Source organism: Nuphar pumila, chromosome 5 (genome assembly GCF_984573655.1).
Source record: "Nuphar pumila chromosome 5, dmNupPumi1.hap1.1, whole genome shotgun sequence".
NCBI lineage: Eukaryota > Viridiplantae > Streptophyta > Magnoliopsida > Nymphaeales > Nymphaeaceae > Nuphar > Nuphar pumila.
This window is the reverse complement of record NC_143253.1, coordinates 15,973,583-15,987,266: the sequence shown is the minus strand read 5'-3', so window position 1 is coordinate 15,987,266 and position 13,684 is coordinate 15,973,583. Positions and strand designations below refer to the sequence as shown.

At 38.9% G+C, this 13,684-nt stretch overlaps 2 protein-coding genes across 3 annotated transcripts; one reads left to right on the top strand and one right to left on the bottom strand.

Annotated features, from left to right (window-relative positions):
- Positions 1–892: 892 nt before the first annotated feature.
- LOC149836926 (putative bifunctional methylthioribulose-1-phosphate dehydratase/enolase-phosphatase E1 1) lies at positions 893–9,309 on the top strand. 2 transcript variants are annotated; one of them, XM_090005666.1, is made up of 9 exons: positions 893–1,168; positions 2,547–2,680; positions 5,512–5,694; positions 5,911–6,066; positions 6,813–6,962; positions 7,035–7,136; positions 8,457–8,566; positions 8,703–8,821; positions 8,996–9,309. In XM_090005666.1, exons 1-9 carry the CDS (start codon positions 964–966, stop codon positions 9,085–9,087), a joined length of 1,251 nt encoding a protein of 416 aa, XP_089861792.1. In that variant the 5' UTR covers positions 893–963; the 3' UTR covers positions 9,088–9,309. The 2 variants fall into 2 exon arrangements, with proteins under 2 accessions (XP_089861792.1, XP_089861793.1); XM_090005667.1 differs by lacking the exon at positions 7,035–7,136.
- Positions 9,310–12,351: 3,042 nt separating this feature from the next.
- On the bottom strand, positions 12,352–13,301 carry LOC149836925 (VQ motif-containing protein 4-like). Its single transcript, XM_090007183.1, has one exon. It carries the CDS (start codon positions 13,195–13,197, stop codon positions 12,556–12,558), a length of 642 nt encoding a protein of 213 aa, XP_089863309.1. The 5' UTR covers positions 13,198–13,301; the 3' UTR covers positions 12,352–12,555.
- Between the last annotated feature and the right edge of the window lie 383 nt (positions 13,302–13,684).

Here is a 13,684-nt window from a genome sequence, read left to right as displayed (position 1 = left end):
GGTTGCTCATGACACCCTTATATAGTGCATAGGGTGGAAACGGTTTGCGTAACCGTTCTCCCTTGATCCTATGCTGGTTTATCGAAAGAGATCATCCCAGATGTGGGGATGAATCCACATTGTGGATAACCACCGCGTAAATCGTGGTGGTTAATCCAACACGTGCTTTTCTATTGAAAGGCTCACTCATTTTGGTTGGGGCACTTGTGAACGTGACATGAAAAATGAAAGTTGGGTGTACTCTCATAGTGGGCAAGAGAGACATGGGGTTTTTCAGCAATGAACTCAGCGAGCAAGACAATTGTTTTTGTTATCAGGAAAAATGAAAAATAAAACCTTTACTAGAAAGCCAGTAATCCAAATTAAGTGTGGGCACCATTCAAAACGGTGCCACCCAAACTGCAAAGCCAAAAACTCAAAACCCTTACCCTGTTTGGATGACGAGTCCAAACTTGGTTTTTGGCAAACCAGGTTTTACCTAAAAAACTAGGTTTTTGGCAATCGTGGTTAGCCAAAAGCCAGCCTCAAGAAGGCTGTTTGGGTGATCAAACCTAGTTTTCTGGTTTTTGATCACCAAAAAAATATTCTGGCCCCCATAAACCAAGTTGGAATCTATTTTGCAAAACTAGGTTGAAAACCCAGTTTTGCGGTGGTATGGTTGAATCTGCTATGGTTAAATTAAATGCGGGCCCCACTGAAAACGCTGCCTGTGATTGTAAAATGAGATCATGAATCCCGTGTCCATAAGGGGTTGGGCATTGGAGTCTAAGGACCAGGATGGCTGGACAAATGATCATCCATGTAAGGACAGCAACAGGTGCTGGACCATGCACCCTAATACCGTGGAGGATCCTCAACGATAGCTCAACCCTTCAGTTTATCCCTCACCTGTGCAGCATGGTGTGATTGGTTCCTGGCCTCTCTCTCTTTGCCAGTGTAGAGAGAGAGAGAGAAAGAGCATCCATGGCATTAAATGGCTTCCCCTGCCTATCCTCTCAGGCATACCTTGAGAGCAGCAGCGAGAAGGAAGCCAGAGCCTTAGTTTCTGAGCTGTGCAGGCAATTCTACACCCTGGGATGGGTGTCCGGGACAGGTGGCAACATCACCATGAAGGTGCACAACTCTTCTGTGCCCAAGGCTCAGCAACTAATTGTGATGTCTCCTTCAGGTATCCTTCTTCATAGTTTAGAGACACCCGTCTCTTTCCTTGTTCTCTATTTCTCTTTCGGTGATTTTTTTGATAATTTTTTGTGGGTATTGGGTTAATATGAGTTTTTAATGCAATGTGGCTGTTAAATTGTGGTTTGATGAAAGAATTCTTTGAAGAAGTTGGTTTTCTTTGAGCTTATTGAATTTATTGGTAAAGTGTTGTATAAAAAATGAAACTTTTGGATAGTGAGTTTCTATGATGCGGTAGGGATTGAAATTTTATTACAACTTCTTTGTTTGGAAGTAGTTATCCTTACTTTTAAGTCTATTGGTTAATTGTTGATGGGAAATGCTCCAATGTTTATGTTGTTATTGTTGTTTTTGCGGCGGTCGCGGTTGTTTCAAATGTATTTTCTTTTGTAGTTGTTCGATGTGAAAAGAATCTGAATTCTGAGCACTGAATTTACTAGTTGCTGGCAAAAAATGATTCTTCAGCAAAAGAAGAACAACGAAATTTTCTGTAGTTAATGATGCTTGTTTTGGTTTGTTTGTTCCATTTTTTGGTTTGTTGGTTTGGAATTTTTGTTTTCCTAGCTTTTTTAGAATGAATGCAGACCGAACTCTTGTGAGGGAATTGAGGTTTGTTAGCAAATTAGGAGACCTTTATGATTTCGTTATTTAAGTTTTTATCGATTTTTCTTGATCAATAGTTGTAGGACAGAAATTTTGAATGACATCACTAGGATGTTGCTGATATGACAAGTTGGTCGAAAGTAGTGTTCTTTCATGTTTAATTTTGTTCTTTTCTTACGTTTAAAAATAATAGTTTTGCTTTGGTCTTCCAGTTCAGTTCTTGTTCTTAAGGAACAATGCTAAATTTTGAGTTGGATTAACTGGGTTGCTTCAACAATAAACCAAATGAAGCTCTAACCTAATAATTTTAGTTATTGTGCAATGTTCTGCTTGAATCGAGCATGCATTTTTTTTTGCCATATAATGAACAAAACTGTTGTTTCATACTTATTCCTTTCATTACATTGTTTAAGATGTTGGAAATTAGTTTTTCAGTGTATTTCTCAGATAGATTTGCTTAGTAGTATGATAATTCAGTTATGTGAATTTGTTTTGGATGTTCTTAGGAGTAATATAATAGGAAAAGTGAAGCCTTTTCCTTGCATTTGTTCGTTTGTTGCTGCAAATTCTGAAATGAATATTGGTTTCTTGATGTACTTATTTTCTAAGCAGTCTGACTCTAAACTATGTTTTTTTCTTTTTTTTTCCTAATGGGATGTATACTGAAAGAACCACATATTTCAATCTTGCTTTTCATGGACTGTAGCAGAATGGACATAATAAAACAGAAGAATAAAACTTATTTGAAAAGTTTCATTTTGTAGGTGTTCGGAAGGAAAGAATGGTACCTGATATGTATGTGCTATCTGCATATGGCTCCTTTTTGTCTAGACCTTCTCCAAAGCCTTACCCACATAAACCTCTGAAATGCAGTGAATGTGCACCTCTGTTCATGAAGGCATGCTTGCTTAGTTGATTTCTAATATTGTTTGGACACCAGTTTTCATGTGGTTGTATTTTTAATGTTCTGGAGATGGTATTTTGAACGTGCAGTTATTTCAGGATGTTTTTTACCATGACACTGCATTCTTTCTTATTTACCTTGGTTAGATACATGCTTGTCTTAATTCACTTCCTATGGCTGAAGAGAGAAGAGAGAGTGTAGATTTTATAAGCTATGGTGTCTCCATAAACAACCATGTTCCAGCCAGAGGTTTCTCTGCTGACCCTACCAGATGGTGGAGGTACCTGACCTGTGAACTGCATAATAGATGGCGTGCATGCGCAAGTGTATGACACACATACACCTATGCATACAAACACATGGACCCACACATGCATGTGCACTCACACTCACAAAATTGTAGGAAAGGAGAAAATATCTGTTTTGAGAAAGCAGTTTATATTGGTCAAGGAGAAAGCTCCTTGCTAAGAATGTGGTGCAGAATAATAGTTACAGAAAAGCTTTATGCTGATGAAATTTGTGCCAGTTTTAACTTTGAACCATGAAACAGAACACATGGAGTTCAAATTGTTTTACCTATATATAATATGGTTTCGTGTGTAATGCTGGAGCTGTAATTCACAATCATGGAATGGAATGCTGTCTTGCAACCTTGCTTCCTCCTGAAAAGTTCTGGGTGACTATTTGAACTATGCTCGACCATCTAAGCAAATCAACTAGTTACTTGTCTTCTATAAGTCAAATCAAATGTCTGAAGTTCAGAATCTGAAAAGGTAAGGTAGTTATGATTGATTTCTTAAAATCTGAAACAATATTCTGCAGGAACATGGTATTAGCCTTGAAAAATATTCTGTTCTATTTCATCACCTCACAGAACAAATAAGGCACTCTTGTGCAATATGTTGAACACTATTCGAAAGCACTTGAATAATATTTTGCTTCATTTTCATGTTCTTTTTGTGTTCAAAATTTGAAAACATGATGGTTTTTGTTACAAAAGTGAAACCAAAGTTGAAGATACATATTTGAAAATCTGCTCCAAAATAAAATTGATAAGTTCTCAAAGATATGAATCATTCTACCTACCAGTTTGGAATTTGTGCCAGTGAAAAGAAAATCAAGGGAATATAGGCCATTGAAGAGACTTGTAAGGCGTCTTTAGGATTCATAACAATTTCCTTTAAATTGCTCAAAGTATGGGTCTTGCTTTTCATAGCAGCATTCCACATGCACAAACATTTTCACATCAACTCATTTCATTATCAAATGATCACCAGTTCTTTGGTGTAGGTAACCACAAAATTCTGGTAACCATGACAATGTAGCTCTTTTTGTGTCTTAGAATTTAATTAAAGTTTCAACAAAAATATATTCCTTAAAAACATGTATTCTTAGTCTTGGACCGGTTTGAAATTTAAAACCACAACTGTTTGCATTCAATATGAAGTTTATCATGACTTTCTCTGTTTATTCATCCTAAGTATATCTTTGTGAAGAGCATCTGATAGATTATTTTATGCAATTTGAAAAGGCCATTTTTTTGTTTGTAGTATTGCACTTTTTCATACTTGCTTCAGCTCATCAGAACTGTCCATGGGTAGCCACTATTATGTGCTAGCTCATCATACTAAGGTAAGAAAAGAGACCATTTACCGACAGTTGAGCTATACAAACAAGGGCACAAACAACCATTGATCTTATGGAGATACGAGTTCTCAAATTCTAAGCAACACTTTCATACATAATTGACCCATGGAATTTAGAAAAACAAATCGCTAGATATATACAAAAGTGTGAGCAGTGAGATTTTAGACTAAAGCCCCTAATGTGATGTTCACTCTTCCCCTATGTAACATAGATACAGGCATTTAATGAGGATCTTGGGAATGATACCTCATTCAAGTTCCTTTTTTGTAGTTTTTACTAGCTATCTAGGATTCAAAGCACATGGTAAGCAATACCCTGTAACCTTACCACTCAATAGTTCAATATAAAGACAGCTTCTTGGTAATCTATTGAGCATATGTTATGGGATGCTGAGGACCACTCCAGACCCCTTGCTTCGTTTCTGCAATACACACACACATATCTTTGTATTGCTCAGCTCTATCAGGCTATATACCGAGGATGTGCTTGCAGCCACTGCCTGCATTTTTTTTAAGGCTTTCTTTATGCCGTTAACTTCAATCCATTCCTTTTCATATATATATATATATAGATATACACACACACACATATTTTTATTGCTCAGCTCTGTCAGGCTATATACCGAGGATGTGCTGGCAGTCACTGCCTGCATTTTTTTGAAGGCTTTCTTTGTGCAGTTCAACTTCAATCCATTTCTTTTCAAAATCATCTTATATCTAGGATTTTTCAAGAATAGTAATGTGTCATACATGCTTCCCTTAAGTAGTCAAAGATGAAACTTGATCAGCTAACTGCAGCGTAAGACTTGTGAAGTGACTTAGACCATGCTAACTCAATCTGAAAATTGTATGATTCCATAGTTATTGGTACATGATGCTTCTAGCTGATTTCTGTGTCTGTATACTACTTGAGTCGTTTAAAAAACTCTTAGGCTAATTGCACCTTCAACTGTGAAATAAAGCTACATTTTGCAAGACTGGATAGTTACTAGGTTTTTTTAAACAGTGGTCTTTTTATATTAATACTAATTTCAGGATATACTGGATGCATTTTGCACGTGTAGTTATAATGATAATTTTGCATGATCATGCCTTATTTTGTCTTTGTTTTTTATCAACATGAAACATATCAAGAACTGTCTCCCTTCTTTGGCTCCAAGTTGTGATTTATCCTGGCAGGCAGAATGCTATCATTATCGCTTTGATGTTGCTATGAAGCTCTATCACATGGGCTTGGACTGGAGCAGTCTAAGTCATAGTCCACTTAACAAGGACCTGGGATCCATAGGGAGCAGATCTAAATATGTAAATGGCATCGTAAAAGCTACTCAGAAGGACAATCAAGCGGGGGATCCAGATTGGGTTAGTTTTATATGGTGTACATCTAGTAAATAAGACATCTACACACACATGCACACACACACACACACACATTCACACAAGAACAATAAAGTTAATGGGCATCTAACAAAAAACTGTGGTTTGATTAGGTTCCTGACAGGAACTTCTTTTTGGTACCTACATACAGTTGTTTATGTGCTTTGCTGTCTTATTTTGATTACTTTATATATTTCACAGAGCTGCATCCTACTTGATATTGAAGGTACAACAACCCCAATATCCTTTGTCACAGAGGTTCTTTTCCCTTATGCACGTGATAATGTGCGGAACCATTTGACTGCCACTTACGACAGCAAAGAAACTCAAGATGATATAAAGTTGTTGCGTGCACAAGTAAGATTTTGTTGCTTTTGTTTATGATCATCTTGGTGAGTACACCTGCATAGTCACATTGGATGTTTCTTATTGTCAATATGTATTCTTGCAGAAACATGGAGAGAGAGAGAGAGAGAGAGAGAGAGAGAGAGAGAGAGAGAGAGCATGCGTATGTGTTTAAGTAGTGGTAATTACACAAGCATGAGGTATTATAAAAATATATGTGCTACTTGTGCAATTTTACAAGTGACTGCATATTTGGCTATCATTCACTTGATGTAAGCGTATTTCACAGTGGGATACAGTTGGTTTCCATTAAATGCATTTTCTAGGGAAGGGAGGAATATTTCTGAACTGAACATATCTAGCATTTATTGCCAGTTATCATATTCATATATTTCTAAAAGAAGACTAGCTGGAAAGCGTCAAAAGATCATTCATGGTGATAATCCTCAAAAGAAATCTTATATTTTGGTTGATGAAACCAAAATGTAATTTTAAATGCTTAATATAGAATTGTTGAAAAGATAATAAAGAAGAAAATGCGTCAAAACCTAGAAAATGTTTTTCTAAAGGTTTTCTTAAGAAAAATAAATTAATGTTTCATTATTAAAGAAACAACAAAATGAGATGAGATCTCACACACATAAGTGCACCTCTTACAGAAAATACATACATTGAACAAGGTTTAGATAAAAGGTTAGAGTTGAAAAAGTGCACTTCCCATGCAACCTGAGACGTGTAAATCATCATTTTTGGTACAGGTGAAGGAAGATCTAGAACAAGGTGTTTCAGGTTCACAACCCATACCTTCTGAACATTCTGGTAAAGAGAAGGTCATTGACTCCTTGGTGGCTAATGTGGAAGCAATGATCAAGGCTGATAGGAAAATTACCGCATTGAAGCAACTGCAGGTACTATGTTTTTCTCTTCTTTTGTGCATATTGCAAATTGTTGTTGGCGCCAATTTCTGCCCTCACGTGCAGGGCCATATATGGAGAACAGGTTTTGAGAATAATGAACTGAAGGGAGTATTTTTTGAGGATGTGCCTAAAGCTCTTGCTAAGTGGCATGCTATGGGCATCAAGGTTATCAGCTTCCATAGTTATTTGCCTGAAGTTCTTCAATACTGAGCACGCTTTAGCATAGTTACTGGAATCTCCTTAAAATCTCAGAAGCTCACCTCAAAAGCATGAAAGTACATCCTTATTTTTGTGCATCCGAAGATTTATGAGAAACTTAGTTACAAAAAGTGAATGAAAATGAACTTTCTTGATATTGGATGTCTTTTCATAATTCTTAAAAGTTATTTTATTATAAAATCTACATGTATAGTGAAGGACTTCAAATTCATTTTAAGTAAAGAACACAGGTTTCAGCCATACCTTATGTCCTTTTCTACTTGTTCTGATTGTTCTTTCTTATCAGTTTCTAAACACTTTGCACATCTAGGCATTTCTTCAAAATTGCTTCATGCATCACGTGTTGCCTTGTTTCTTAATCTGGTAACTATGCTTTTTAGTATAGTATCATGTACTCTAGGGGGAAAGGAATTTGCGGCAAGCCTGGTTCTCAGTCACCTTCTAACAGTGCAATTGAGGAACACCACCCATTTTGATTGCTCATCCCTCTAAATCCATATGAGAATGACACCAACTTGCCTGAGTCTCAAATAATTTATTAGATGTTAATAAGACTTATGTGTGAATTTCATGGGATTTATGTGTGTGTGCTGCTCCTGACACTAGCAATTTGAGTTAAGAGAAATTACATTAATCTTGAATTGAGAATGCAGATTATATACTGATTTTTGTGCTAAATAAGTATGAATCTACATAGCTTTCCCCTTTTCTTGGGTCTGATTTTATTTCTGCTGCTTATCTAGAGGCTGAAAATCAGTTTGGTTAACATGACCATTGCACATCTAGATCATCAAACAAACTTATTTTGACCATCTAACTCTGATGCTTTAGATAGAAAGTGTTATCATAATATTGAATATCTGTAATTAGGGCTAAAACTTGCTCAAAGTAGTAAAAAGATGAAATGCAAGAGAGTTCATTATTCCCTCAAAATTGACTGTATTTGATTTATTCAGGATTTTGAAAATTTAAGCTGGGTTTCTAAACAGCACTTACAAGTCTTGAAAATTGAGTTGGATTTTTTTTAACTGTTCTTAAAAGTATGATCTACAAGACTACAATATATTAGGTTAAAGAAAAAAAAAACTGTGTGATATTTGCTATCCTTTTAATCTCGTGCTGTCTAGTATATGTTGGTTATGTTTTCTAATTATCATCATAAGTTTCCTATGTTACACAGTTGATTGCATACATGGTGAAGCGCCTACAGATGAAAGTTTGGTTTCTTGTATCAAGATACAAATTTATGCTATTACAATCTTGCAGGTCTACATATATTCCAGCGGTAGTAGGGAGGCTCAAAGGCTTATCTTTGGAAATACACCACACGGTGACTTGAGAAAATATCTATGTGGATTCTTTGACACCATTGTGGGGTAGGTTGCCTTGATGAATGGTTCCCTTGTTTCATCTCAAACAGCATGATCCTTGTGTTGGTCTGTACCTCTCTGCTATGCAAGTTGTTTTTATTTGATGTAATTGTTGGATTGAAGTTAAGCTGCTCTCTCTCAGGAATAAGCGAGAGACCGGCAGTTATATTGAAATTTCGCAGTCGCTTGGAGTAGACAAGCCATCACAGATTTTGTTTGTGACTGATGTGATTCAAGAAGCAGAGGCTGCGAGTGTTGCAGGTAATTTTGTAATTGAGATCCTATCAACGTCTGCACTGTGTACATAAAAATGCTTGGCTTCTTAATAGTTGGATCTTATCAATGCCATCTCCTCTGATTGTTATAAACAATATCCGACTTAGCATTATTCAATCGGTTTGCTCATTACAAATTTCATTCCCTCTTATCTTTTAGGTTTAGAAGTATTGATCTCAGTGCGGCCAGGAAATGCTCCTCTCCCAGAAAACCACAAGTTTTGGACGATTCGATCATTTGAAGAAATCTAGCAAGTAAAAGGTATGACCCCAAGTGGGTCACACTTTTGTACACATTAGTTTGTATCTACATGAGGCAACCTGTGTTTGGCAAATTCATTTGGTTGGAGAAATCTACCATTAAGCTATTGGGGTTCATTGGTGATAAATAAAAAGCTCTAGCAATGTTCTTTCTTGGCGCCCAAACCTGAGATTATTGCGTGAATTTGAAATATATGCACCTTAAATTATCCATACGTGCTGAATCATATGCTTGTATTGCCTTGTGATTGTTACTGAGAGTAGTATCTTTGTTTGTGTGCTTTTAGTGCGCCTCTACTATTTTAAGGTGCACAAGCATGATTACCAATTGTGGTATTAAATGGCTCAGTAAACATTGTTAAGAGCATCATCCCAAATGGCCAATTCCAAAAATATTATGGTTGAAGGACTACTTCTCTTTCATCTTTAAAACTCAATCTTTGCCTGCATAACCAGATGTGTTTTGCCAACAAGCATACTCATGATAGTCAAGCTAGGGGTTGACCCCACTGGGATTTGAACCTGAGAGCACTAGGTTAAGAACAATCTCACTACTAATTAAGCACATTCATGTTTTGTTAGGCCTCTTAAACTTTTAATTGCAGTGACAAATAACCATAACGGCACGGGGACTTAAGTGATTAGAAATATATCTTGTTTAACATAATTGAGCCATTAATAGCATAAACAGGATCCAATCCCATCCTAAAGTCTAACATGTCTATGATGGGGCTGAATAACACTGGTGATCTGATTGGAATTTTAGGCCATTCATATTTTAGTGAGCACATATTGTGTTTATTTAGATATACACAACTTGTAACCAACTCATAGAAGCACCAGCCTGATCACAGATTAGTGGATCTGGATCAACCCCAACGGACTGAATCTCTAAGCACTATTAGCAGCACAACTCATTCAAAAACTTAATTTTATAACTGTAGTTGGCATGTAGGTTTATCTGAACCCGAATCTGGAGCCTGACTCAATTTGGAATCAAGAGACTACCCATCTTGCTTTATCCATATCCAAGCCAGATGGACCCATGTGGGTCCAACCAACGACCGGTTGGGCAAATTCTTCAACTAATACATATGCAAACTTCTCCAGTGCTAATGCCTGTACATGTATAGTAATACCTTTCTTTACAAGCACTCCTAGATTGGGTGGCCTACCAGAAATTGCTAAGAAGCTTCCTTTTAGTCAGTGACCTCCCTACCAAAAACAACTTGCACTTTTAATACATTTTTTTAATATTGAAAAACTTGGTAATAAGAACTTGATGCTTATGCATTACATCAAAGTTTGGTAGAAAATTGACTTGTTGCCATTTTGGTCATACAAGGAGTCCACCACCTAAAAAGTAACAACATGCATTCATATTCTCACAATATCAACAATGTACCATTCATCAGGAAATAATAGTAACAGCTTGAGTCTTGACCAGAAAGGACACCACCCTTCCACCTTTATCAAATTAACCACCAATTAAGACTTTTAAGATACATGGCTGAAAAATAATGATGATGATGATGATGGTGGGGTCATCATCATGACCATCAATGATGTGATGCAATATTCAAATGAGGATCAACGTGGGATGCATAATGAATCAAACCATTCCTGTACCCTTTCTACTTATGGTGGTAGGGACATGCCAATGGATGAGATAGCTGACCAACCGATCACCATAGGCTACGACGTTTCTAAATCCCAGAAACTAAAGGGTCAGATTTCACGGCTGTTTACGTATTGGAATCTAATCGAAATCCAAATCCAAATCCATTTTTAGGTGAGTGTAAGGCCACTAAGGCTATGTTTGGGAGCTGGTGTTGGAGGCGGACCCGGAGATTTTCAAGATCCCCGCTGCCCGGTTGTTTTGGCGTAGTTGAGAGGGGAGATTGGAGCAGAGTTGGGACGCTCCACTCGTTATTTTTGGCAGAGTTCAACATCAAGGATGTTGTTGTGAATTCCACTCTCATCTCCGCCGACCCGTCACCGCTCCGATCTCCCTTTCCACTCCGGCTCCCAAACAGAGCTTAAATAAATCAGACCCAGAAATGGAAAGATGATTTGGATCTGGACCACATAACTTCTTCCTATCCGAGTCGGAATCTAGTTCCGTCATCCAAACAGCAACCGAACCGCTCACGTCCCTATATCCTCGCCCAATGGAAGCGCAGGCATCATTATGATAATTACAAGAATACCCCTGTAAATGTCTTAAATGTCCAAATTACCCCTCAGGTTAAAATGAAAGGCATCGGTCTCAATTGATCTATTATGAAAATGACTAAAATACCCTTATAAACAAAAAATCAAGGACAGAATCGCCATTTAAAAAATTAACCCGGATTCTCCCGTCTTGAGTTGAGGGCCTATCTGACACTAAAACTAAATAACTACGGTACCTGGGGATGCAAACGGGTCGGGCTTCGGATCCGAAAATACATTGAGGATTCGGGTCGGATCTGGGTAGCCAAATTTTGCAAATTCCTCTTTCTGAATCCGACCCATTTGCAATAAGCCTTGAAAAACCCAAAGTAGAAAAAAGTTGGGCGTTTGTCCAGGCGAACAGGGCTGGCCTGTTTTAACAAGCAGGTTGGGTGAGAGGGTAGCCTGAATAAGTCGAGTTTTTGTCCTAGGTGTTTCACCTTCTATTTATTTATTGACACCAGCATTCATGCTATACTGGATCCGGATTCAGCATATCTTAATCCAGATAATCAAGGATCCCGAGAATCAGATGGATCCAGTCCTCGTTTGGATACTTAAGTACTTACCAAACCGGAGATCCGACAGAATCTGATATCTACATTGATGCAATACCCTAGGACGGATATAAACCAGGTTGTCGGGGTCCGAACCCGACCCCGTAAACTTTGACAGCCCAAATAGGGAGACGACCGTCATTTTGTGAAAAAACCTAAAACACCCTCCAAGTACCAAAAAGAAATGTACAAATCCAAAATTGACAATTCTGTCCCCTAAGAGGCCGAGCGACATTGTGAAGTCAGAATTTCGCACAATTAAGTAAAACAATAACCTGACTAATGACAATTAATACCACGACTAATCATGATTAAAAAATTAGAGATTTTAGAGGAAGAGGTGGAAGAAAAATGCCGGATTTTCTTACAAAAAGAAAACGAAGGAAAATTCGATAATCATAAGCCTCATGATACAATTAACATGATTAATTAAAGAAAATTAGAGGAAGAAGAGGGGGTAGAGGAGGAAAGAGGAAAGGCCAGATTTTGATGAGAAAAATCGAAGGAAAATCCGATCTCTCGATCAAAAATCATAATATTTCACAATTCAGAACATGAAAATGAAAATCAAGAGGAAAAATAAAAAAAAAGGGAAGAAAGAGAAACAGAGGAGAAAGGGAAGAATTGTACAATTGAATCGGCGTCTCACACTCACACTCCAATCGACCGATCGAGTCCCGGGCAATCCTCACGACAGCGACGGTGACGAAACCCTCGGGGAGGTGACCGGAAAGAGCGGGAGCAGCCGCGGTGGCTCCGCCGATTCGCCGCTGCCTCGGGGAGTCGACGGATGGAGGTAAAACCCTTTCCCAGCGATCGCCTTCTCCTCCGCCTCGGCTGCGGCGGCGGCGGCGGCAGCGGCAGTGAAGGGGTCGGAGATGAGTGGCGTGACGGGGCTGAGCGAGAGCTGGGTTAGATCGAGGAGGGTGCTCGGCGAGAGAGGCACCGGAGATGCAGCCGGAGAGGAGGCGCCGCAGAAGGTCAAGCCGGAGCCGGCGAGCTTGAGGTTGCGGAGGGTCTTCTGGCGCCGCTCGTAGAGCTTGAATGAGGAGGTCTTCTTGAAGGTTGGGAGGTGGCCCCGCGGTGGGGGATCGGCGGAGGGGGAGGGGGAGGAGGAGGAGGAGGCCGGTTTGCGGGCGGAGGTGAGCATCTGGACGACGTGCTTGAAGGAGGAGGGGTCTGCCTGGACGAAGGTGGTGGGAGGGGGACTCTCCTGGATGATGAGCGACGGCCGCCTGTGCGGGGTCTTGGGGGTCAGAGGTGGTGGCAGAGTGGTGCTGCTGGAGCTGCTGGGAGATGGTGGTGGTGGGGAGGGCTTTAGGGCCTCCATTTCCCCCAAGGAAAAAATGGTGGGGGCGTTCGTAGGGTTTTGAGGAGAAGAGAAAAGATGGATGAAGAAGGGAAGCGAAGGGAAAGAAGATGCTCTCTCTCTCTCTCTCTCTCTCTCATTGATTATATATCAACGGAGCAGTTGGATTTCCCTTTTAGCTTTTTAATTTTACAACTTTGTGTCTATTTCTCGCCCTCATATAAAACAACGATTATTTCCTCTCTATATTTCAAAGTCACCATTTGAACCTTTCTTGGACGTTGAGGTTGGTCGGGTCGGAATGGTTGTTGCCTTGTTGGATCGGATTTAGTTTGTTTAGATGGAACCCAATTAAGTGAATGGCTTTGTTTTTTTTTAGATAGCGCTGTGTGCGTGTGTGTGTGTGGTTTGAAAGTTGATCCAAGACATTACGAAATGGCTGTTTGAAATGTGTGGCATTTAGTTATATAAAAGTTATGATATCTTATTTCTCTTTCTTTACAAAGAG